Below are 22,106 nucleotides of genomic sequence, written 5' to 3'. Positions count from 1 at the left end.
CTATAAGTTGCTATCTTTGTTGCTTTGTAAAGGGTCTTATAAAGGTGACAGCCATGAAAAATGTAATATAAAATGTAATGGCTGGAAAAAGATTAATTATGTTAAATAGTCCATTGATTATGTTTACTAATGGACTTTATAAAACACATTCATTTGTTTATATTTAAACTATAAGCAGAATATCCTTAGTAAACGTTGAGTGACAACCAGTTTAGCTTTGAAAAGAATGACCCAAATTGTTTTTCTTGATACATTACAGACGTGGTCATATTTCATGGTACCCCTCCACAAAAAAACCCATAATTGTCTCTGAAATAACTTGAAACTAACAAAGGTAGTTGGCACCCATTATTGTTTATTCTGTATTTAACAAAGATTCAACAGAATATTTCAAACAATAAAACCAACTAAAAAGACATGGACAGAAATTATGAAACCCTTAACCTAATATTTTGCTGCACAACCTTTAGAAGCAATCACAGCAAACAAACAATTCCTGTAGTTCTCAATGAGACTTCTGCACCTGTCAGCAGGTAGTTTGACCCGCTCTTCTGATCAAACTCCATCTGTGTCATTCTCCAAATGGCCTGTTTCAGTTCTTTCCATAGATGTTTAACGAGATTCAAATCAGGGCTCATAGAAGGCCACCTCAGAATAGTACAATGTTTTGTTCGTAGCCATTCTTAGGTGCTTTCAGTTATGTGTTTTGAGTCACTATCCTGTTGGAGGATCCATGACTTGAGACTGGGACAGAGCTTTCAGACACTGGGCAGTTCATTTCTCTCAAGAATGTCTTGATACTCTGGATATTTTATTGTTCCCTGCACAGATTCAGAACACCTCATGCCAGATGCAGCAAAACACTCCCAAAACATAACCGAACCTCCTCCATGTTTCACAGTAGGTATGGTGTTCTTTTCTTTGAAAGCTTCATTTTTTTTGTCTGTGGACATACAGCTGATGTGACTTGCCATAAAGCTCCAGTTTTGTCTTATCTGTCTAAATAACATTTTCACAAAAGGCACTGTGGCTTGTAAGTATATAAATATGAGTTTTTATATTGCTTTTTCAATTGTAGAGTCCTCTTGGATCTTCTTCTGTTGGGCCCACTGTTACTCAAAAAGAGATAGATGGTGCGATCAGACACTGATGGACTTTGACCTTGTAGTTCAGCTTGTATCTCTTTGAAAGTTGTCCTTGGATTTTTGTCTATCATTCTCATTATCCATCTGCCCATTCTGGGGTCGATTTTCCTCTTGCGGCCGCGTCCAGGGAGGTTAGCTACAGTCCCATGGACCTTACATTTCTTAATATTTGCAACTGTTGTCACAGGAACATTAGGCTGCTTTGAGATAGTCTTATAGCCTTTGCCTTTAACTTGTCTATAATTTTCTTTCTGATCTTCTCGGACAGCTCTGTTCAGTGTGGGACACATGATGACACCAAACAGCTGAGTGACTACTTTTCTCCATTTAAATAGTCTGAGTTACAGATTGAACGACTGAAGACAAAATCACTCTAATCCAAGTATTTATCATCATTTCTACGGGTACCAACAAATATGTCCAGGCCACTTTAAAATATGATGACATATCAAAGGCATGCAGATATACATGGGACAATCGCTTTTCACTGAATCACTTTTCAGGACGCATACAGCAATTCTTCAATGAGCTGTGAGCGTACCAATAAATGTGTTCACATTTGGGTGTATACGAGTGTGCATGTGATGACCTAAACCCTGTCCAGACTTGGTTCTCACCTTGTACCCAACGCTGAACCAGTATAGGCATCGGCTATCAGCAACACTAAATTGGATAACTGAGTTAAAAAAATAGATGGATGTGTCACAACAGTGTATCACTTTCTTCAAAAGTGTTTTACACAAATATAGATAATGCAAAATAAATACCACCTTAAACACTTGTTTCTGTGTCAGTTAGAACAAAGACTTAGCATTATACACACATCTTGTGCCATCAACACTGACCTCCTCAATTTAGGACTTTGTGCCACCCACTGCCAATGACTTTTGAACTTCTTAATCAGCAGATCTCAGTTTATGTGGAATGGCAGCATCACATCCTCAGCACTGACCCTCAACACAGGTACTCAACAGGGCAGTGTGCTGTGGTCCTTTCTAATACTATTTATTCACCTCGGGCTATTTCGGCAAGTACAGCTCCAACTCCATCATTAAATTTTCTGTTGACAGCATCATTATTGACTTAATTGCCAATAGTGATGAGAGAGTTTACTGAGAAGAGGTCTACCTGCTGACTCCATTGTACCAGAGCTGGTCACAGACTTAAAAAGTAAAAGGCAGACCTCACTTCCATCTACATTGGAGGGAATTCTATTGAACGAACGAACTGAAGTGACTATCTTTAATTAAGTGAAGTTGGCACAACACATTTTGGCTCTTGTGAAAACAACTTACCAGCACATAAACTTACTTAGATGTCTGAGGACAGCTGGCATCTCTCAATCTGTTTTCACAAACTTCTACAGATGCATAGTGAAGTTCATTCTCACTGACTGTATCACATCCTGGTATGGCATCTGCTTGGTTTAAGATTGTATAGCACCGCTGATGGTGGTGAGGCGGCACATGAGGTAACTGGCACCCAAATGTCTTCTATCCTGGACCTATACAACACTTGCTGCCTTGGAAAGGTAAACTGTGTAATTAAAGACCTCAACCATCCTGCACTGCCTCTTTTCTCACCATTCCCTTCTGGTGTACAGTACAAGACCACTGGAAAGGCTGCTGCATATTCATTCATAAGAATTCAAATACTATAACATAAGCAGTGTGTATTAAAAACACACAAAAACATGATGATATAAAATTGAACATATACTATATGCTGCATGGTATTTGTTTAGTCAACTGTTCTGAGAAGACATGGAAGTACAAATTTCATTGTACTACATACATATAATAAACTTGACATTGTTATCCTTAAATCTCTCCAAGATTTGTTCAAGATCTTCCAGCAAATTAAGTCTATTTGAACTAAGTAATACTACAGTCCATAAATCTGTATCAATGGGGTTGCGTCATTTGTAGTAAATTGGAGAGAATGACCTTCTGTCCATAACGAACATAAAGAGCCCACTGCTCCCGCCTACTGAGCTTTACATTCTTACCCATATTTTGAATTAGTTGCATGTCTTCTTTTATATCACTGGAGTAAAGCTGGACAGAAAGCACAATGGTGTTCCAGAGAAGCTGTTTAAATGGAAAGCTCAGCTTTGGTATTCCTTCATTGGAGAGAGACATCGCCATAACCTCTTCATCACTGTCCTCTGCTTCCTCCCAGCCTTTGTTTTCCTTAAATTCTTTAAAATGCTCTTCAGACATGCATAAAACCTACAATTGAAAAACAAAAGTGCCACTATCAAGTCAAAGAATATTCTTGGCTTATTTCACTTAAATCTGGCCTTTATGAGCTATAATTAATGTATCAAGTGTTTGACTAGATGATTAATTTCTCTTAGGTCAACCATCTTATATATACTGTATATATATATATATGCAAAGGTAAAAACAAAGTCATATTTAAGACACAAGTCTATAGCATAAAAGTTCAATAAATGTGCATTCAGTGATAAAAAAATCAGATTAGTGTAGGCCACATGCATGCTTAATTTTACATATAAAAACAAGTGGGGACATTGTGTACAATAATTATCACTGCTGCCTCACAGATCTAGACTTCTATGTTCCAATCTAGTCTAAATATCATTGTTGTGTAGTTTGCACATTTGCTCTATGCCTGGACTAGTTTTCTTCCCATATCTCAAAGACATGCATGTTAGGCTGGTATTACCTCCTCTGACAAACTGATGCTCCACCTGGCAGTTTAGTTTGGGGAGGGGGGGTGGAGATACTTCATGCAAAGTACTACAGAGCTAGACTTAGGCCTCTTGCAAACCTGGACAATCATATTAGAAAGGGAATAGATGGATTAGTATTTGCTCCTGTTACTAGACTATTCAGACAGAACGGGTTGCTTGAGAGACAACCATCTGGTGTGTGACTAAAAAGGAAACAACAAATAACATATAGGAAAGGAAGGATGTGCTAAAAATGGAATGATGAAAGAAGGGAAAAAAAGTCAAAAATCTCAAATACTGTTCTTGCAAAATGTGTCAAACCATCTACAGTATGTTTGGTGAAACAGGGACATGACTTGCAGATATGTTTTAAGAAGCATATTTGAGCCATTATGAACAAATACCTTACAAAGGCTCTTGCTGGACATTTCACATTTATTCATTTACAGGTCTTCAAGGGCACTTTTCAAAGAAAAACAGAAAAGGCTGAGCTCACTGTTAGGCTTGGGTTACACATTTCCCAAGGAATATATAACTGGCTAGCCTTTTCATCTCTCTCTTTTCTGCTGTAATGGCTTAGTTTTTACACCTTCTCTGGTCTTCTACTCCTTTCATCTCCCGTTTTTGTTCCTTCATTCACCACATATATTAGTGAGGAGACACACTCAACAGAATTTCTTGTTTGTAGTGTTGACATTTCAACTTAATGTTTTTCATGATGGACGGATTAGGAATCTAGACCACATTTATGTGTCTACACCAGGGGTGCCCAACTCCAGTCCTGCAGGGCCACAGTGGCTGCAGGTTTTCATTCTAACCTGTTTCTTAATTAGTGACCTATTTTTGCTGTTAATTAACTTATTTTGAATTAATTTTATTTGACTTGCTCTTGAAGACTCAGACCCCTCAATTGTTTCTTTTTCCTTAATTAGCAAAAAAACAATAATGAGATACAAAATGAGCCAAAACAGGACCAGCAAACTGTGACCATCATACAATATCTGAAAATTAAGAAAGGAAAAGGTCTCAGGAATGCTGATCTGCTCTTAGAAAAGAAAAAATCCACAATTTTGGAAATGCCTACTATAGCACACTGAGAGCAGCAACGGAATCAATGGAATTAAAGAATGAATTTAATTAACGACAAGACTCGGCGCCTCATTAAGCAACTGGTTGGAGTGAAATTGGTTGGAGTTTGAGGCCTTTACTTAGTTGGTCTTCTGTTGGCTCACTCACTTCACATTTCACTTCTGTTTGGGTGCCATTTAAGGAAAGAAATGAAGCAACTCAGAGCAATGATGAAGAAAGTCAGAGAAACATTTCTTAAAAACCAAGTCAATTAAAATTAATTCAAAAGAAGTTAATTAGCAGCAAAAACAGATCACTAATTAAGAAAAGGGTTAGAAAGAAAACCTGCAGCCACTGTGGCCCTCCAGGACTGTAGTTGGGCACCCCAGTCTGCACTTTCTACTGCAGACTGCAAGTTACAGTAAACCAGTACTGTGCAGCATATAATCTCTCCAATATGTCCTGGGTTTGCATACATGATTTATTTCCAATGGAGTACAACCAGTGGTATCCTCACTTCATGCCTCAAATACTTAAACATGATCATTTTGATTTGGTGAGGCAGTGAATCTACTGAAGTTGTCTTCCTGTTTTATTAAAATTGTCAAACTATCATGAGGCAACCAACTCTACACAGATATGTAATTTTGGCTGCTTGTAGCAACAACTGCTAATCTTGTAGGTCTTCAGAGCAAAGAAGAAGGTGAGAACTGATTCTTTGTCCTCACTCATGAACAAAACTGAAGGAACGTGAGCTTCCCCACTTTTGCAGAAAAACATCGCTTATCTACAAACAGCAAACCATTCTTTTCTTATAAAGGACTAGAACTTCAAATTTGGAGCTTCTGAATCTCCCATGGTTCTTAACAAAGTTACACTGAGTTGCAATCCAAATTAGTATATTTTGGAGATTACTGTCAGACAACCATAAAAAGGAAAACATCATTTGCCTAAAGCAAAACTGCAACTTAAAGGCTTTCAAACTGGGTACTCTCTCAAAAGCATGTCACATTATGCACATTTTCCAGTGATTTTCAGTCATAGGCTTCATTTGCATAATTTTACTGAGTCAGAGGCAGCTGTCAGAATGCTTCCATGAAGCCAGTCGAAAAATGTGACATACCCAGCGACTCACTCTAGTCACAAATTTGGTCTAACAAAAACAGTCATACTGGCGCAGAGCTAGCAACCAGTAAATGTTCATCAAGAAGTACAATGCATATAATGCAGTGTCCAGGAATAAGGAATACACATGTTTTGGATCTCACAAACATAACAGACATTTACATAAGACAAGGAGACACTTGGTTATTATATTATTTACATTATACAATAATAATAAAAATCACTTCTCATAACATTAATAAGAAAACAATAAAACATAAGAGTTGGGAAGAACTTTCTTTGTGAATTTGTGAAATGTTCTGAGTGTACCTTTCCAGAATAACTTGTACCATTTGTTTTGAGTGAATTTACCATGGAAATGTTGAGATCATAAAGCGTTTAAACTTTTAACTGCAGTATTATATTTTAGATCTTTGTATTTAATAACAGAATCAGAGAAGGCATCTGTCCTTGCAGGCTTAAGAGTTCCAGATATTAATATCCTTTTCTATGAGGTACTGGACCCCATGGCCTGATTTTTACAACATATTAAATCCCCGGTTATTGAAGAGATTTGACATAACTAAATATCTTCTTTTTTTTCAGCAGTTAAGTCTTTGAAAAAATAATCAAAATAATCAGTGCCACATAAGGAGAAATAGATAGCAAAAAGATAAAAGGTAATTTAACTATTTACACAAACAATATAAACTTATTGTTAAATAGCTTTTGTTTTAGGGCATAGATTTGACTTGTGCACAAATACAGATAACACAGTTTCAAGGAGTTCGGAAAATGTAATTGCTAATATCCTGGACAACATGACAGTTAGAGACTCAAGTTGTTCCTTCCTTTAATGATGGAATGACAAAAATGGGTTGTGAATTTCAAATAGGAACAAATACTATTTTACATACAGACTGAAGAACACTGGGTGTTAAGATCAAAGAAACAAGAGATGGATGAACACTAACATGGCCAGCATTTAGTGCAGAAATAATGTGTAGAGTAAATAAAGAATGTCTAGAGGTACCCTATACTATAGTCTCAGTCTGACACTGGGTGTAAATAGACAAATACAACTGGGTTTACTACATTTGTATCTGTAGCCATGAAGGGAAACAAGAATCACAATGTCATCTCCCGGGATAAGTTGCTTATATAATTTGGAACTGAAATGGTTTAGTACAGGCTTTATAATTAATTTACTGCTTTGTGGCCAATACCAGAAAATGTGTTGACAATTACTGCAAGTTTGCAATTTGTGAATCGGAAGGCTTAGATGCAAACCAAGCATTCTAGCTGGTGGCAGAAGGTTTTTAACATCAGTAAGAAAGCATGAGTATAACCCTTATAGTGCCAATGTAATCCTGAAGGGTGTGTCTTACATCAATGAAAGTGGTGCTGATGTTATTCAAAGGGAAGACTGGTACCTACCATCCATCACACATACTGCATACCTTTAGTGAAAGACAATGGTGTAAGTGTAACACAGACCACGTCTAGATAAATTAACAGTGTGACTCTGTGAATGTAAACGTGTAAAAAATGGCAGAATGATTTTGGTTACACAAGCACTCCTATCTATGGCCAATACTGTTCACATATTACCTGGGGAAGATGTCATTGGCAACATAAGCCAATGAATTTTGAAACTTTTGAAGTAAATACTGTATCTGCCTGTATTTCTACCAACAGTACTATTGAATGATCTGATCATTGATGAAATACAGTGAGTCAGTCATTATCCAACCCGCTATATCCTAACACAGGGTCACGGAGGTCTGCTGGAGCCAATCCAAGCCAGCACAGGGCACAAGGCAGGAACAAATCCCGGGCTGGGCGCCAGCCCATCACAGGGCACACCCACACACCAAGTACACACTAGGGACAATTTAGGATCGCCAATGCACCTAACCCACATGTCTTTGGACCATGGAAGGAAACTGGACCACCCGGAGGAAACCCACGCAGACAGGTCTCCTTACTGCGAGGCAGCAGAGCTACCACTGCACCATCGTGCTGCCCATGAAATACAGTATCAGGTAAATTTTGTAAATTCAATATAGCTAGTGTCTATTGGATAGAGAGGAATCAACCAGTTACTTTAGCACAGAAAAACATATGGCATTGATGAACAGCTGTTGACAATGTCCAACATCTAAAATCTTGTAAATTATGGAAAGTTGGCAGAAGCACATTCCTGAGATTAGTAAAAGTTAAACGTAACTAATGCTGCTATAGCACACATGATTACACAGGTATAGGATGAAAACGTTAATATGGTGCAAACTGTGTAAGAAATTAAGTTAACCTTAAATTACAGCTGCTGAGCCTTTCAAAAATTGGTCACCAAAATGAGTTGACTGGCTTAACAAGCTGTGTCTTTCAAATGTTCTCCTGTGGATTTCCATCCTATTTTGTTTCTGATAACTGGATATGTACTGCCGACTTAGACAAATGTGGGCCAAAGATGAAACTACAAAGACAGCTATTCATTAGAATCGGCAGTTAAACAAACTAGCGGACATGGAGATGGAATTAAAAGAGTTCCAGCACTTTCTTGCATTGCTGCCTTTTTGTGATGGTGTTAAAAACTTTGAACAGATGACATAAAAAGAACAATAAGGAACTTTTTGTGTGAGTATGTGAAGTGCTCTGAGCTTGTCTTTCCTGTTCTTTCTGTACCATTTGTTTAAAGCAGAATTGTCATGAAGGTGATGAGATTATATAGCATTTAAACATTTAACCATAGTATTATATATAAGAAGTTTCTATTTAATGATGGATTAAAAGTATTTGGCAGACATCCTGGCTAACTATTTTAGATCTACAAACATATAGGGTGTGTTCTACATTATATTATTTATCTGTATGTTGATTGGTGCAAACTAATGTATTTCTTAACTGTGTTATGCAAATTATCCTGGCTTTTTAATCTGTAAACTCACCTAACCTAACTTAGTCTGGCATAGAGAAATGTCCTGTCCTTATGTGGGACTCCCTCAAGTTTTTTGTTTTAAAGGACATCCATCTTAGAAACATTAAAATGCCAGTCTTGACTATTATTATAGAATTTCCACAAAAATAAGAATCTGACAATGACATAACATAATAAATCAAAATAAAAATTATTACAAAACAAAAAAACAAAAGAACAAATACATAGAATGTGCAAAAGCCAAATCACAAAAAACTTCTGCTACTCAGAGTTACAGATACGAAAAACATATTGTTGTAAAAGAAAAAAAACTGAGAAAGGTAAGAGCAGTCTTGAATGCACTGTGGCAAAGAATTTCAGAGTTTGGGGGCCACTGCACTGAATAACCTTCCATGACAGGAACAGATTATGGTCTAAGGACCATTAACAAATCAGTGTCAGAAGACCTGAGTGCACATAGAGGGTTGTAAATGTGAAGTAAACATAGTGGGGGCTTGATCACACAAGTCTTAAAAGGTGAGGTGTTTTTTTTTATTTTAAACATGAGGAGACTGATAGCCAGAGTAACCTGTCTTCTTGTAACCATGCTCAAAATTTCTGACAATTTTTTCACCATCCTGACATCTGATAAAAAACATGGAGATGAGTGATGAGCCAAGATCTGCCTGGTTCCTTGAGGGGCATGATAACTGAATATATTTGAAATAGTGCAGTTATAATGTGAAACTATGTCATCATAATGTATAAATGGCTACACTGACATAATAACCAGTGCAAGGACAAGAAAGTCTGGAAGTGTCCAAAATAGGTGAGTCTTGTAAAAAATGTGAAAAAGGAAAAAGATCAGCAGACTTAGGGGATACAGAAGTTTTCATGAGGTTTAGGAAAGGAAAAACAAATATTATTTTTAGTTAGTTTATGATCAGAAATGCCAATAAAAGAACCAGAGTCAGTGACACCATCAAGACCAAAGGAGAAGATCATGCATAAGATGTGACCCATAAATATGAGTGGGAAAGTTGACAGGCCAGGTTAAACCTTCAAAGAACAGACAGAAACTTTTTATCAAAAATGCAGTTAAATGCCCACATGCACATTAAAGTCACCTAGCACAATCATAACTGGACACACAACTGAAGCAAATGTAAGCAGTTCATCCAGTTGAGACATAAAGTCTGATGTCAATGAAATAATATCAATCGGCACGTATTCAAAAGCCATTACATAATGAAATGCAACGTCCTTAAGTTTCAAGCTGCTACAAAACACAACAGCTTGATCACCATACTTTCTTTTAAAATGGGTTTGGATAAAAATGTATGCCCAGGATGTATAAGCATACTCAAAACCAAATAATCTCCTTATTCTTGCCAAGTTTCAGGGATAAAAAATGTGTCACGGTTTATCTGGGTAATTTGATCATTGGGAAGAGAGCAATGACTCGGCCATTCAAAGAACTGTTCAAACACAGCTAATCGAGAAGGTGGAAGGTCAGTTACAAACCATGCCAAAATGTGCAGGATGCTAAGCCAGCAAGGCAATCAGACCAGTATACCAAGGACCTCCAGCTGCAAGTATAAATTCCAGTTATAAGTGAAAACAAATCCACACTGTCAAGATATAAGTAACCAGTTCAGAAACGTATCAAGAAGCAAGAACAACTGGCACAAATTCAAAAGAAAAAAAAATGAAAAACAGCACTGGTGAAAAGCGATAGCCAGACATGCATAAACAAGCACCATCTTTCAAAAAGGCATGCAAGAAAACAAGGTATAATTCTACTATTTGTGCTAAGCAGTGATTGTCTGCTAAAATGCTACCACCATTGAAGGGATGGGAAGTTTCTGTACAATTATTAAGATTTATTCTCCAACTCAGTAAACTTTTAAATGCTTTAAAACAATTCATATTTGGAAATGGTTTAGTAAATAGACACCCTCTCCAAAAAGTGAAATTTACTACTGATTTTACACAAAGTACATCTGCTACAATTTCATCAGTGATGCATCCAAAAGTTGAAAACCTTTACAGTTAGCTAAAAATTCCCAATATTAACTTTTAAGATGATTGTATCTTGGTGTACAATTTCCAAAGACACATTATAACTGACGCTTATGATTTCTGACCTTAAGTGTAGTATACAATTCTTCTTCAGTCAGTGACCCAGAACAGCCAAACACAAATGCTCCATCATTACTTGCTATATCAAGATGACACAATAGGTCCCATTTATCCCTCAGTATACTGCGCTCTGTATCTGAGTTGGCAGCTGGAAAGACATGTAAAAGTTATAAAAATGTGAAGTCATTTGGAGCAATAAGACTTACTAAGTCCATACTAAGGCTTTAAATAAACTGGTAGTACTATTGCCTTGAAAACGAAGACTTTGTAATTAAATGTATTTAAATGTTGTCTTTTTCATAGATAACCAAATGTTTAACCTATATATCTACTCTCTCTCTCTCTCTCTCTCTATATATATATATATATATATATACAGTGGAACCTCTAGATACGAGTTTAATTCGTTCCAGCACTGAGCTTGTATAGCGAATTTCTCGTATCTAGAACAAACTTCCCCATTGAAAATAATGGAAATCCAGTTAATCCGTTCTGCACCCCAAATATACTAACATAAAAATCAATTTTCCTAACAAATAACACTGATAAATTATATATACTGTAGTCTACCTTTAATAAATAACACTGGTAAATAATATAACTGATTATTAAAAGAATCAAAACAGGTGTCCAAAGTGCAGTAGAGCATTCAATAAATCTTTAAATAAATAATCCTTAAAACAGTTGTGAAGTGGAGGTTTAAAATACACAAGAATAACAATCCTTTAACACGAGGTTAAAACGTCAAAAGGATGCCGTCTTTAAAAAACAGATGACAATCCCCTGTGCTTCTTCTCTGTTAGCGTCTCACCTGTGGGCTCTGCAACAGGCGAGACACTCTTAATGCAGCTGACCTTCTCTACACCGTTCTGCTCACTGTTCAGCTACATGCGAGCCTGCACTCACTCGCCTGCCTGCGCGCACGCGCGCGCACTCTCTCTCTCTCTCCTCTCTTTTCTTTTACTTTTTCTCCCCCTTAACCGGCTCGCGCTTCTCTATATATGCGGGGAGGACATGGCAGCTGCAGCCCATCAGCCACAGGAACAATCATGGATGTGGGCAGTTTCCCACCTGTGCACTTAAGTGAGAAACGCAGACACCGCAGATCGCGGCTCGCAACTGCTACCACGCCCCCTTGCTAAGCTGCGAGCTATACCCACAGCCTGGCTCGTGGCTCGTTACGTGAGCCAATGCTCGTATTTAGATCTGAATTTTTCGCTCATACTTTCCTCGTATTTTGAATTTCTCGTATACAGAGGTGATCGTATCTCGAGGTTCCACTGTATATATATATAAGATGAGCAGAATGATGTAACATTTTCATGCAACAATCATTTTTCTTCAAAACTGGAGAATATAACAATTACACTCTCATGTCAATACAACCAATTTAATGTGCATATGTCAAACAAAATACCTTACATATGTACATCCACTCTGCTATGAACAGTTGAAGTTCAAGTTGTGTGGTAGCAGTTGACAAATAAAGCCTAAGTAATGGCATACGCTTACAAATTGTAAAACTGCATTGAATGCTGGCAAAAAGACTGCTATTCATGAAGGAGAAGTCATATACCTTCTGTGTATTAAATTAGATACTAAAAATACTACAGCAAGTAGATTGCCATTCATCTTGCACAATCGACAATTTCCAGTAGTTTTATAGAAGAAAAAAAAAAAACGGATGGACAAATATAGTACAGTACAGTATATAGATAATAATTAAGGTGCTAAGATAAAAACAGGAATGAAGAACCTGATAAAATAAATGTAAAAATATAAATTCTAAATAATAAATTGCAAAGCTGTATGTAGTTATGTGTGCTTTGAGCATAAGGCCATTTTACCAAAATAAAAATATAGTATAAATAAAAGTATTTGCATCTTTTGAACTATTAAGTTCTAAATTCATTTCTCTGGCTTTTAATTTCGATAAACAAATTAAAAAAAACTTAAAACTGTCTCTGTGAGGATATTAGATAGTGTGGAAAACAGCAGGAGACAGCATCTCCACAGCATATCAAAACATTTTAAGGAACATGCCTTTAATGGTCTTAGAGGTTGATGTAAAACTGTTTCCTCAATTAAAATTCCAGGAAAGGAATGGAATTTAGTTATTCATAAAATACAATATATACATATTAATCAAACCCTATTTCAACTAAAAATTGTTCATCGGTCACATATATCTTGTCTGAAATTGTCTAAAATGCACCCTGGGCCAAATCCAACTTGTGAAGTGAGCGATATCGTCAAGTGGCTATATCACTAGTTTACTTATTTTGGGAATTCCTTCACTTAAACCATTTTGGGCAAAAACATTTGTGAATCTCTCAGAAACCACTGAATTTTAAATCATTACTAATGCTGTAACATCAGTATCTGGAGTACTGTAATACCAGATGCGATAAAGTGTACTATGAAAAATAAATAGCAACATCCAATACCACACTACTTGCACAATGACTTATTTGCTTAGGTGGGAGAACTCCAATCCACCCTCGCTAACCCAGATGCAAGTTTGGGAAAGAGCTATACTGTACTGCTTTAACTTGATTTTACAGGTTTCAACACATAAAGCAAAGCAATTTTTTTTTATAAATAATAAAAATATTTGTTTTGTGTACAGCAGACTGACCTTGAAGTGCTGCTTTGTATATGGTGGTCATTAGTACGTCTACTGTGTCATTTCTGTTGCTGGGATATGGTTCTGCAAAGCCATACATGTGCAACAGCTGCCAATTAGCCAAATCTCCATAAGTGTTAAACACTTCTTCCCCTCTGTGGATCTTCCTAATTGATATCATTTTTAAACAATCCTGATAAGGCAAAAAAAATAAAAAATTCAGCCTTTTGGAATCAGTATACAAAATAAAAATGTTAGTGTAAAACTAATCCTTACTTACAACTTCATACTCCAAATTAGCATTATGGTTGGCTACATGATTTAAGATGTCTGCCACGGGTACCATCATGGGTAGTGTAGATTCCTTATCAGTACTGTCGTCATCATTATCATCATCATCATCATCATCATCATCTATAGGCTCTTGGAAACTGTAAATAATGGAAACAGTGCATTAATAAGTATTAGCTGTTTACAAAAAGCAAAGCATTTCCTTCTTAAAAGTTATATACAAAACATTTAGGATTGTACATACCTGTACGCCATAACAAAAGCCACAAGACTCTTATAGAGCTCTAGCATATGCTTCTCTGGATCAAAAAGGTCAGAATGTGTTTGGATGAATGGCAGAATAATGTCATTATATTCTTTTTCAATGTTTTGCAGGTCTTTCTCCACAGCCTCTGTGATGCCTGTTCCTCTAAGTAGTGCCTCCCGTTCTTCCTTGGTCCTAAAAGACAAAAGAAAATGCAAGAGATTAGACTCTATTATTGTTTCTGCAAAAAAAAAACTTTCTCTAATATTTTTCTTCAATAAATGTATCAGTGTTTGCATTATGACTATTTCACAGCCAAAATTTTAATTCTCACCAAAACATTGGTTGGTCTATTACAGTAAAGTCAGGCCACATAGACAAGTATGGATTCCAGTAAGAGTCAGTCTTGTTGTATTCAAACATTAAAGCTAAAAGAAGAGGAACCCAGCCTGATTGGCTCTTCAAAGAATCCTTTTCTATGGAAAAAGGTAAATAAGCATCATTGTTTATATACATAATTTCAACTACCCATCTCTGTTATGCACAGCAATAATTAGGCCTATCCATGAGACTTTATTATTTAGATATTTCCACAATTTATTAACTCTTATATAGGCCACCAAAACACGAAACATGAATTCTATTTCTTAACATAGTTGTTTTAATAAGTATTGTTGGAAAAGTACAGTATTGCACAAACACACAGTAGTCATTCTGAATATTCAAACTGGGTATAAAATCAAATGTAGCTCAATAGGATATAAATGAGTATTTCTTTATGAGGTTGACTGCAAACAAAGAAGAAGATAATTTAGGGCTTAAGTTTATTAAAAAAACATATACAAAACTGCAAATGACTGGCAAATGGGATACACTTTGATCCTTATCTGTGAAATTACCTTTCTCTAAAAGTGCATGGATGGCAGTGGTTTCTTGGCTTAACAAGGCTGTTCGAGGAATAGAAAATATTTCCTCCCCTTCTTCAATGTCTTCTTTAGCCAACATGCCATAGTCTGACACAGTACCATGTTTTGTCATAAAAACCTATGAAACAAGTTAACTAAGTTAATTCAGAACCATGTTAAACACTGTAATTAATACTGTATACATCCTCAGAATTAGGAATATCTGTCAATAATACATGGCATATTCAGATTCATGAATACTAATTCTAAAGGATGTGGTCTTTTTCAGAGGCTAATTTGGTAGCAACAAGTAGAAGGCAGGCAGCCTATTAGATTGACATACGTATACTCTGACCAATAGTGATGAGGGAACTGTGCATATTTTGCTTCACCGTGAGTTTGGTAAAATCATGGAAATGTTCAGGAACTTTATGCATTGAAGACAATGGGGAAGGAGGTAATGAATAGTTTTAAAAGGATTGCAGTGAATCTGGAAACTTAAGCACTGGAAGTATTGAAAAGTGCATGAAAATGCATAAGTGATTTTTTTCTGAGAAAGACTGTACTATTAAATCATCTAACCAAAATCTAGAATTTCTGACATTTGAGCTTCTTTAATCATACATTATTTTAACATGTGACTTACTAAAGAGATAAGATTTTTGCTTTTATATAAATTGATAAAACAGGCCAAAGACATGCACGTTAGGCGAATTGGAGTTGTTAAATTTGCCCTAATGTGTATGTGTGTGTGTGTTCACTTTGCAATGGATTGACACCCTGTCTAGGGAATATTCCAGCCTTGTGCTTGTTGCTTACCTGGACATGCTTCACCTTCCTTGAGACCCTGCCCTGGATAACATAGTAGATAGCTGCCATGGTACAACTTGCAAATGGAATCTGATCCTAGTTAGATTTGTGAGAGTTGCATATCATGTACACTTTAAAATGTTACTAGTATGTGTCAAGCACTAATAGAGGAATAATTAATTATTTCAGATGTAGCATTTCATTCATTGTCTTTGCAAAACCAAGACTGCCTTCCTAATATTTTACTGAGTCTAAGAGAACTATCTTCTAGGTTTTGATAAAAAAAAAAAAAACAGTGAATGTGTGAATGTGAATTTCCCCTTGGGATTAATAAAGTATCTATCTATCTATCTATCTATCTATCTATCTATCTATCTATCTATCTATCTATCTATCTATCTATCTATCTATCTATCTATCTATCTATCTATCTATCTATCTATCTATCTAAAAAGATAACTGCTTTTCACAAAGGGTAATATAGTATAATTATTCTATAGTAGTAAAGGTTCACACATTAGGAAACTGATGCATGTTACAATGAGCAAAAGGCATGTGTAATTGTTCTGTGTCAAGTTTTATTTATCAAAGCTCTGCAAAAATGATACTAAAGTCTTTACAAAAAACTAAGTCAATTAGGATTTCAGTGATCTGTTCATACTGAGAAAGCCTGATATTTCAAAGAAGGTGTAAACTTATAATTTGGTTTTAAAGGTGCAATCAACAGTTATTAAGCAGATTCTAAATCTGCCTGTATTAGCGCCAAATAAATAAACTTGCTAGTTTTTAGCAAAACTCTTTTCTTCATCCAGTGATGAAATGACAGGGATGAAGTGTATAGTGCATTAAATAGAGAGTGAGGATTAAAAAAACAAACAAACAAACATTTACTATTGATGAATCCTGTGTGATACAATGAAATGATATAAAACATTATTTTTTTCTACAATTACAGCAAACGTTTGTGGTTAACCGATCTAAACATATACTGAAGCAAGGGCAATGTTTTTGGCCTCTTTCACCCAAGTTTTTGTGCTCAAATCAATCTTTACTGAAGAACAGCCTATGATTCCTGTTCTACGCTCACCTATTTATTAACTACACATGAAACTGTTACCATTTTAACTATGACATTCCAAATCATGTGCATGTGCTACATGCCTTCCCTGGCAATCAACTGAAATGATTCTAATTACACCCTGCTGTCTGGCAGCACTAGTTGCAAAGCAAGAACCATCCCTGGTCACGATGCCAGTCTCATGAGACCCTACACAAACACAGACACACTGAACCTACTGAGATTCATAATTAACATGACATGCAATGACTGGGCAAAGAATTCCAACCATAGATGCTTGATCTTTGAGTAAGCAAGACAAAACATATTAAAAACTGTGCTGCTCGGGTATTCATTAACATGGCTTTCAAAAACTGAAAGTTCAAAATGCTGGAAAAGTACTGCAGAATTACAACTATGACAACGACACTGCCGAGATATTTCTACCTTTACTTTTGAAGATAGTGTGTTTCTAATGTTCTTATTCTAGATTAGAAAACAATTAAAGGTGTATCTTCAGAAATGTCAGTTCTAGTATAGTCTTTAGCATTAGGTTAAACCCATTTAACAGTATAGATTGCTTTTATAAAATATTTCCAAATACTGTTATTACAAGTTAGTCTTGAAATACTTTTTTGTATAACATTAAATAACATTAACATTAATTTCAAAGAGACATAACTAATTTAATGTTTAAAATTCAGAAAATGTACTATGGACAGGGACCTTCGAGGTTTTTCTTCTCTTACTTTTGAAGACAGTTTAATTCCAGCCTTCTTACACCAACAAAGAAAACGATCAAGAACAGGATCTTCAGAAATTCCAAGCCTACAGTCACCATCCAGCTGAAAAAAAAGGATTATTCATACTTAAAACTTGTTAATCCTAATAGTAAAAATTAAAAGATATTCTTGTGAGTTAATTAAGTCATTTCTAGTTAAGGAAAGATGAATTGTTCCATCCTTACTATCAAAACAGCTTAATCCTGTTCCAGGACACAGGACCCATTGTCTATCCTAATATATTAATCATTTAGCATCATTCAATCCTTTAGGCGACATAGGTACATATTGGTAATTTAAAAAACTACAATTTTGCAGTCAGTTAGTTGATAGACAGCTCTTGCCTTAGCTAACCAGAATGGCAGAAGCTGAAGATGGATGGAGTGCAGAATGGCAGAGATTAAAGATTTTGGTATCAGAATCAGAACATGAATCTTAACTTTTGAAAAGTAAATGCAGTAAATCTGCCAGGTTCGGTGAATCTGTTTGTTAATATACAGTAACTCAGACTATGTCCTATTCAGGTTAATGGAGCTGTAGAATAGGTAGTTGGTTGCAATCAGAACAGATGCTGGCATGGCTCAGAAAAGCCCGAACGTGCGAGAAGGTACATATCAACATGTAATATAATTAGCAGTAGTGTTTTTTTGTTTTGTTTTGTATGGGGTTATGCACCTATGTGGCTACACTAGATAATGGATGTTCAAAATTGGCCTGCAGGCTGTTAACTTCCTGTTTGTACAGGGAAATTCACTTCAAAGAGGCCCTGAATATTCTGTTGTAACTCCCGTTAGGATGGAGCAATCTGAACCAAAAAAATATGCTATATACCTTGACGTATATGTAATCAATTGCATTACATGCGATACTGGAAGTGGTTTCCGTTTTCTGACAGACACATTTCGACGCGGCACTCCATTTTCCTGAATGTATCAGCATGTGTCTCGGGGGGCATAGCAGCAATTTCATGTTGGATGTTTTCCTTCAAATCTTCCACAGTGCAAGGCTTGTTCCGATAGACTTTTCCTTTGACCATACCCCAAAGGAAGAAGTCTGGTGGTGTCAGATCTGGTGACTGTGGTGGCCAAAAGCCCCTTTGAAATTACTCTGTTGTCGAAGAAGGACTCAATTTCTGCCATGATCCTTGCCGATGTGTGACACGTTGCTCCATCTTGCTAGGAGTAACCTTCTGTTAACTCACAATCATCTAGTTGTTTCTGACATCATTTAAACGAATTGGTGACCCAATAGGTTTGTAGCATGAAGACGTGCTGCTCAATACTGTACACCACCATCCTGATGAGAAGTCGATTGGCTGAGTGAAGGGGTACGGGCAGTATGCACCCAGAAGTTGCGAACGAAGGTTAAACATTGAGACAGCTGTCTGGCGCCTACCTCATCACTCCGGACACAGGGGCATCCTGGCGTGTTCGTAACTCCATATACTGAGGAGCACATTGCGCATTGTTTCAGTCAGATTGCTTTGTCCTAGTGAGAGTTATTACAGAATATTCAGGGCCTCTTTCAAATGAATCTCCCTGTACTTAGCTACCTGTAATTTCTTTTCTTCATATACTGTACATAATGGTGTTATAGACATCATAAAGTAATGTAGTGGTCAAAAAGGTTTTAAGGAAAAAGACTGCACATTTAGCCTGAAGTTACTGTAATGTTATAATCATTATCTACTTAATCTTACTACCTAGGCATGCCATCTATGGACATTTTAAAATAAAATGAAATATTCCTCAGGGTTTGACTGTGTTTGTATCACTGAGTATTTAACTGCTGCAGTTAGTGACGTGGGCCAGTAATATAATAAATGGTAAGAAGACAACTAATTAGGTATGTTTTATAGTTCTGTCATTTCAGATGCACTTTTATATATATACTTTATTTCATACGACAATGTCATAGAGGATTTTGCAGCACGTAAGTGCAGGAAGGTAAAACTGTAAATAAAAAAAAATTACCAGTGTCATGTCAGTCCTTAAATTCTGTTAAATGTCTGTGGGGAATGCTCTGCAATTATTGTATTAAATTTAACTGATATAATGTATAATGTATACAGTTCCAAAGATAATGCTCTTTTATTTTACATTCATATATTTTAAATTTTACATTTGCCTCAGAGTACTAGTTTAAGATATTCATTATTACTGTATTACTGTTTGGGGCAGCATGGTGGCACAGTCGTAGCACTTCTGCCTTGCAGCAAGGAGATCAGGGTTTGCATCCCTGGTCCTCCCTGTGTGGAGCTTGCAAGTTGTCCCCGTGCCTGCATGGATTTTCTCCAGGTGTTCATTCATTCATTCTGGCTTCCTCCCACAGTCTAAAGCCATGTAGGTTGGATGGATGGATGATGTTAAGTTGGCCGTAGTGTGTGTGATTGCCCTGCGAATGGCTTGCTCTCTGTCCAGGTAATGTTCCTGCCTTGTGCCCAATACTTGCTGGGATTGGCTCCAGCACCCCACAACACTTTTCAGGATAAAGCAGGATTAGAAAATGGTGTGGTATGCTGTATTATTATTATATTACTTATAATTATCTTGCATGTACTTTGCACATGTTGAGTTTGTTATTACTTTGGTCTGTTGTGTTAAATGAAGGCATCAATGCTTTTTACATCCATTGTTTCGTATTTTGGCATGTTATTTAGTGTTTTTTTGGAGGAGGGGTGTTAGCGATGAATCTTGCTTAGTGTTTTTTGCCCTGGTTTTCACTTTGTTCACTGTTAGCATTCATTAAAAGGATACAACTGAAGGGGCAAACTTCACAGGAAGAGTGAATTAACAGGAAAATGATATGAGAGTCTAGAAGTACAACTATGGCAAATATACAGATATTTCTAAATGTCTTACTAATGTCTTGTAAATCTCACATCCCTGCTCTTTAATAAATGCAGAATGAGTGAAGGAAGAAAACGACCAATTAATTAAAAAAATTAAAAATCAATCAGAGGTAAACTCAGTGATTGTGAAACTAGTTGGAACAGGAATCTGCAGCCAAAGTGATTTCTCAGAACTTAACTTGGAAACCACTGGGTTACGCAAATATAACTTGACACCTAGTGGGTGTGCTTGGTGATGAAATGGCCCCGGTCTTGTGGTTCAGAAACAGACACCCCGCCATCCAGAACTGGAAAAACGAGTTAGAAAACGGGTGGATGAGTTACGCTGTCACAACTTGCAATTTCCGATTTAAATACTAAAGTTTGCTTTTGAGCATTTATGTTTACCTAACGTGATAACGTTCTATGGAAAAGTACGCTCCGGTATAGCAATGGCACACAAGAAATATTTAATGTATTATTCGACAATAACCACTACGAATTATTATGTATATTTTGCAACAACTAAAAATGACTTATAATTATTGTAACCAATTTGATAATACCTTAGCTTGTTTGGGATCACTTGCCATGTTGCAGCTCGTCAGAGAAGAAAACAAAACCACGTGTACCATCACCCCAGTATTCCTCCGCCCCCAATCCTCCTCCCGCCCTTAGCCGACAGGTTCCGGCGTAACGCTTAATTGGCTCCCTGTGTAGCAATTGCTTAGAAAGACATAGTTCCATGTATTAATGGGATAATGGGGAATGGGGAAGTACAGAAGAGTATAGAGGAAAAGGTTGGCGAAGAAGTGAGATAGTCAGAGAGATGCACAAAGTAGACATGAGTACAAGGAGATAGGGCGTAGGGTGAAGAGAGAGGTGGCGAAGGGTGAAGAAAAGGAGCATGTTGAGTTGTATGAGAGGCTGGACACTAAGGAGGGAGAAAATGACCTCTACCGATTGACATAGAGACCGAGATTGGATAGATGTGTAGCAGCCCTGGGGTTAGGATGATAAAGATGGAAACGTACTCACAAGCGAGGAGAGTATGTTGAGCAGATGGAAAGAGTACTTTGAAAGGCTGATGAATGAACAGATTGACAGAGAGAGAGAGAGAGAGAGGGAAATTTGGATGATGTGACGATAGTGAATCAGGAAGTGCAACGGATTAGCAAGGAGGAAGTAAGGACAGCTATGAAGAGGATTACGAATGGAAAGGCTGTTGGTCCAGATGACATACCTGTGAAAGCATGGAGTTGTTTAGGAGAGATGGCAGTAGAGTTTTTAACCAGATTGTTTAATCCAATCTTGGAAAGTGAGAGGATGCCTGAGGAGTGGAAAAGAAGTGTACTGGTATCGATTTTTAATAATAAGGGGGATGTGCAGAGCTGTAGTAACTACAGGGGGATAAAATTGATGATCCACAGCATGAAGTAATGGGTGAGAGTAGTGGAAGCTAGTTTAAGAAGTGAGGTGATGAT

At 36.7% G+C, this 22,106-nt stretch overlaps 1 protein-coding gene across 1 annotated transcript; it reads right to left on the bottom strand.

The window, feature by feature from the left end:
* Positions 1 to 338: 338 nt before the first annotated feature.
* setd6 (SET domain containing 6, protein lysine methyltransferase) lies at positions 339 to 21,296 on the bottom strand. Its single transcript, XM_028809543.2, has 9 exons — positions 21,189 to 21,296; positions 17,760 to 17,855; positions 15,138 to 15,282; positions 14,573 to 14,714; positions 14,239 to 14,433; positions 13,984 to 14,134; positions 13,716 to 13,896; positions 11,083 to 11,225; positions 339 to 3,376 (listed from the first exon to the last, which is right to left on the bottom strand). The coding sequence occupies exons 1-9, from the start codon at positions 21,255 to 21,257 to the stop codon at positions 3,050 to 3,052; spliced, it is 1,449 nt and encodes a 482-aa protein (XP_028665376.2). The 5' UTR covers positions 21,258 to 21,296; the 3' UTR covers positions 339 to 3,049.
* Between the last annotated feature and the right edge of the window lie 810 nt (positions 21,297 to 22,106).

The sequence above is a fragment of the Erpetoichthys calabaricus genome, chromosome 9 (assembly GCF_900747795.2).
Source record: "Erpetoichthys calabaricus chromosome 9, fErpCal1.3, whole genome shotgun sequence".
NCBI classification, from domain to species: Eukaryota; Metazoa; Chordata; class Cladistia; order Polypteriformes; family Polypteridae; genus Erpetoichthys; species Erpetoichthys calabaricus.
This window is presented reverse-complemented; position numbering and strand designations above follow the sequence as displayed.